Source organism: Saprolegnia diclina (genome assembly GCF_000281045.1).
Source record: "Saprolegnia diclina VS20 unplaced genomic scaffold supercont1.202, whole genome shotgun sequence".
Classification (NCBI taxonomy): Eukaryota; Oomycota; class Saprolegniomycetes; order Saprolegniales; family Saprolegniaceae; genus Saprolegnia; species Saprolegnia diclina.
The window spans coordinates 10,368-14,852 of NW_008246269.1; the positions used below are offsets into that span (position 1 = coordinate 10,368).

The following is a 4,485-nucleotide window of genomic DNA, read 5'->3' on the forward strand; positions in this document are numbered from 1 at the left end:
TGGCGTCCGACCATCCTAGCCCGACATGTACATTCATGTAAGATCTCGAGCATACACATACCTTGTCCTTGGCGTCAATGACAGCGCCCTTGTCGAGCAAAAGGCGGGCAGTCTCCACGTGACCATTCTCAGCAGCAACGTGCAGTGGCGTTCCATCATGCTACGCCAGTGCAAAGTGTCATCACTGTCAAGATCCACCGTACCTCGCCCTTGGCGTTGACGCTGTGGCCTTCGTACAGACGGAATCGCACGGCATCCGCGTCACCGTCTCTTGCAGCCAAGAAAAGTCTTTGCTACATCCGCGTCCATGAGTCCTTTGTCGACTCTGCTACAGCAACGGTACCGGCGACAAAGGGTCGGCTCGGGTCCAGAGAAGAAGTAGGTATAAATTGTACAACAGTGCTCCCAGCAGGTACGAAGTCCCCATGTAGAGCTGGTACCCGACACCAAGCATCACGAGGAAGAGCTGGTACACGACCCAAAGCATCACGAGGAAGAGTTTGTACACGACCCAAAGCGCGATCGCAAAGAGTAGCAAAGCTGCAGCGTACAACACATACGTGAAACATGCATACATCGACATGGAGGCCACAAGTAGCAGCGCTGCCAAGGGCTACGCAGATCGTACGTGGTGACGTCCGGTGGTATATTCACATAACGTTGTACCTCATTGTTGTTTTCCTTGGAGGAGAGAAGCAAGGCGACGTGGAAATGAAGCTCACTTTTTGCAAGCGCGAGTGGCGTCTCGTCATTCTACAAGAGACAAAATATGTCGTTCATCAAATTTTGAGAATGGGACACATTGTTCGGATTCGGTTCCAGTGACATACCCCATTTTTTGCTGTGACGTCCGCGCCCTTTTCGAGCAAAAGGCGTACGACATCCAAGGAACCATACCGAGCAGCAACGTGCAATGGTGTGTCACCACGCTACGCCAACACACAGAATATACGCATGAGCCAACGCAATAGTTACGTCGTTTTTGGCGGCGATGGCAGCGCCCTTCTCGAGCAACAGGTCGGCGGCGTCATATTGGCCTGTAGAAGGAGCAACGTGCAATGGCGTGTCACCACGCTACGCCAACACACAGAATACGCAGGTGAGCGAGGCAGCACATACCTTGGTTTTGGCGGCGATGGCAGCGCCCTTTTCGAGCAACAGGCGTACGACGGCCAAGTGACCATGCAGAGCAGCAACGTGCAATGGTGTTTCACCATCCTACGCCAACACACAGAATATACGCAGGAGCTAACGCAATAGTTACGTCGTTTTTGGCGGCGATGGCAGCGCCCCTCGTGAGCAACAGGCCGACGGCGCCATATTGGCCTTGAGAAGCAGCAACGTGCAATGGCGTCCAACGCGTCTACGTCGACAATGTGTAGGGTCATATATCGCGCGCAACTTCCGACGTACGTTGCTCGTGCAGTTGACGTCGGCGCCGTCGTCGAGACAGGATCGGATAACATCCAACTTGCCATCTCTCGCAGCGTCGCAAAGGCTTCCCTACAGCCACATAGATCAGTCGTCTCTTATCCTCGACGACCTCTTGCTTGGTCAGCGATGCCCCCATTTGCCAAGTGACAATCAATCTTGCGTTTCATTGGGTGGGCTGCAGGAAGAGGAAAAATCTATCATTTATTTTATCTCTATCGTTTAATTGAATAACGATCTTCTATCTTTTAATTGAACAACGACTTTTTGCGCAGCGATAGCACGGTCGGGCCAAATGAAGTCGCAACATGGTGTTCCGGCGGGGGCGAACCTTCCATACGTGTTGCATCCAAACAGAAGTCGCATCATCTGATTGGGCGAGAGGGACATATATGGGCCATAAATCGCTGCTTTCTATTGGTGGAACCTTAATAGTGTGACGCATGACGCAGGCAACGTGTCCAGCCGGGAAGCGCGCCGCGCTCTTGCTCACGTGCTCAGCGCGTCGCAGTCATCAGTTCCGACCAACCTGTGCTCGAATCTTGCATGATGATTGTGCAAAGCTTTATATATTGACTGATGAATACGATATATGACTATGGTAGCTTATAATGTGCTTTGCAGGCGTTGTGCATCTCGATCCTGCCGCCAACCACATCTTCTCGCACACGGCGGGTATGATTGCTTGCCTACCTTCGCGACGACAAGAAGAGGACACGTCCCGTCGCATGCCTTCTTGCACGCTCGGTCCAATCGGTACCACGTGTAGAGGCCGACTTCGCACGTGGCGGCCAACTTGTCGAGTTGTTGAGGGTGACTTGACGCCGGGGCATGTTCTTGTCATCGCGCTTGCGCTTCTTGCACCGAGTCGTCGGGGGAAGTACTTGTGTGTTGCAAGTAGTCGCGCGGTTTACTTCAACGTCGATGAGTTGACTTGACTGCATGTGAGCCACATCGCAGAGACCCAGATCCACAGAGCCTTGGTCTGGTGGACGCTGAGCGCGCTGTACAGCAGCAGTATCAAGCGCAGCCGGTTGGGAGCTGACAGTGGATGAAAAGCCCTTGCGCGCCGTTCGCATCGTTGTCAAGGCGTCGCGGATGCCGCCGAAAGAGGTGCGACTTGGATGCGAGACGACGGCGATCGCGCGGGGCGTACGGGCAGTACACCGTGTGCTGCCGGCGGATCCCGCAGAGGATGCAGACCGGAACTCCATTCGGTGCTACGACCCGAGTCTTCGGGCCCGGTCGATCCGCTCGGACTCGCGCTCGGACCTTGCGCGTGCGCTCTTCCATCTCTCTGTGGCTCTGAGGCACAGGAGACTCTCGCCAGGAAATTAGAAGTCGCGTCCAATGAATGTGCAGCAACCGGAAGTCTCCGCCAGTCATATTGAGTATATCATTTCTTAGCTATTTGATTGGTAAAAAAAGGCTCAGAGGGGTAGGTCTAGAGTTTGTCGGGTTGCAATTACTTGGTTCATACAAATTTTAAGTTTAATTTATGGATAAGGCCCTTGTCGTGCTACCAGCCACGAGAGCGCAGTGCTGGTGTGTACCAGCTAAAACACACAACGAGTGCCCGGTTTCCCAGTGGCTTCCTTCCTTCTCTTTTCTCTCGCGCCGTGTCCATAAAATTTTAGATTGCAACATTTATGGTGCATTCGCCCCGGCGGGAAGGGTCAAATTCGGTTAAGTACGAGTGGCAGGTCAATGTCGTATTGTTGACTTGGTGTTTGTAACAACGTTCCAAGTGCGAAAGCGTACTTACGCGAACTGTGCGGAAGCGCGGTTGGGACACATGCCATGCACGCAGCGCCAATCCCGAGCGTAGCGTGTGCACTTGCTCTAGTGCACGACAGCGCGGGACCTCATACTACGCGTGGTGTTAGATCAATGAGTTCGATCGCGATGTTAGAATCGTATCTGGATGTTACGTTCGCTTTGGAGGCTTCAATTGCACTTCGCGCCAAGCACAGAGCAGAAGATCCGATCATGGTGCGGACGCCAGCTTCTGGGGCCGAGCGCAAGTGCGAGCAGCAGAAGCGCCAAGCTGCACGCGCCCTGGCAACAGCGACTGCGATCGAGGAGGCCAAGGAGCTCAAGCGGAAGATCGCCGCGGGGCAGAGGCGACGGCAGCGAACCACGGCATCTCCAGGCGAAGCGCGCGCGTGCAGCGGCCGCGCCTGTCACAGTAGAATTGCTGGGCCTGTACCTCCGAGTAGCAATTCTTTAAACCACCTCATAAACGTTATACGCCCTGCAATGTTGATCATGCTGTTGTGGCCTCTATGCGTGAAGCGTCCTGCTATAGTATTGGACCCAGATGCCGAAATGATGCAAATGTTGAAGCGGCGAAGAAAGAGCTCTTCCCGGACGGCTCTAGCAATAACAACCCACATCGAAGCGAGATCGGGACAATGCGCCACCCCACCGCACAATGGAAAATGAAATTGACGATGACACTACTGAAGCCACATAAAGAATCCACCAGGTGCAGTGTCGTTTCCGGCAGAAGTCGGCAGCGGCCCGCTGGGCTCCGCAACGAAGCGGAGGTCGCGTCCGTCGCACGCGTCCATCACACACTCGCCATGTGAATGCGTGTTTGCAGCAAGAAGGGTGCGTTGGACGTGCATAGTACTGTAAGGGTGGACGGCATCCACACAGCTACGACATAGACATACCGCTAGGTTGCACGCGGCCCCGATACCAAACTGAAATCAAAAAGCGCGACAGCACCTGCACAAACCTTCGACACGGATCAAACCATTGCGCATGCTACACAGAAAGACCGCTAGATGGCCCACCGGCCCTATGCCCGACCTCAACCACAAAGACCAATCACACTCTGCCCCAAGAAAACCCGAGGTTTGGGGCAGGGTACGTTGAACTTCAATGCATATGATTCCGTCCACCGGCGAGTCCAAACTACGTCACACGTAGGACACGAACCCACCGCTAGATTGCACGCTACCCCAATGCAAAACCTCAACCAAAGAGCTCGACCAAAACCGGCCCCCACATGAGATTAACTCTAGTGTCAGTGTATGGGAACATGTG

At 54.1% G+C, this 4,485-nt stretch overlaps 1 protein-coding gene across 1 annotated transcript in view; it reads right to left on the bottom strand.

Moving 5' to 3' along the window:
* SDRG_17138 (TKL protein kinase) overlaps positions 1–1,570 on the bottom strand; it is a gene marked incomplete at both ends in the record, with an annotated part of 5,534 nt that extends 3,964 nt beyond the window's left edge. Inside the window, 10 exons of the mRNA XM_008623373.1 lie at positions 62–160; positions 204–293; positions 344–613; positions 667–753; positions 831–929; positions 976–1,074; positions 1,120–1,218; positions 1,265–1,363; positions 1,414–1,503; positions 1,544–1,570. Coding sequence (XP_008621595.1) covers positions 62–160; positions 204–293; positions 344–613; positions 667–753; positions 831–929; positions 976–1,074; positions 1,120–1,218; positions 1,265–1,363; positions 1,414–1,503; positions 1,544–1,570 — 1,059 coding nt within the window. The remainder of the gene's footprint in view (positions 1–61; positions 161–203; positions 294–343; positions 614–666; positions 754–830; positions 930–975; positions 1,075–1,119; positions 1,219–1,264; positions 1,364–1,413; positions 1,504–1,543) is intronic.
* Between the last annotated feature and the right edge of the window lie 2,915 nt (positions 1,571–4,485).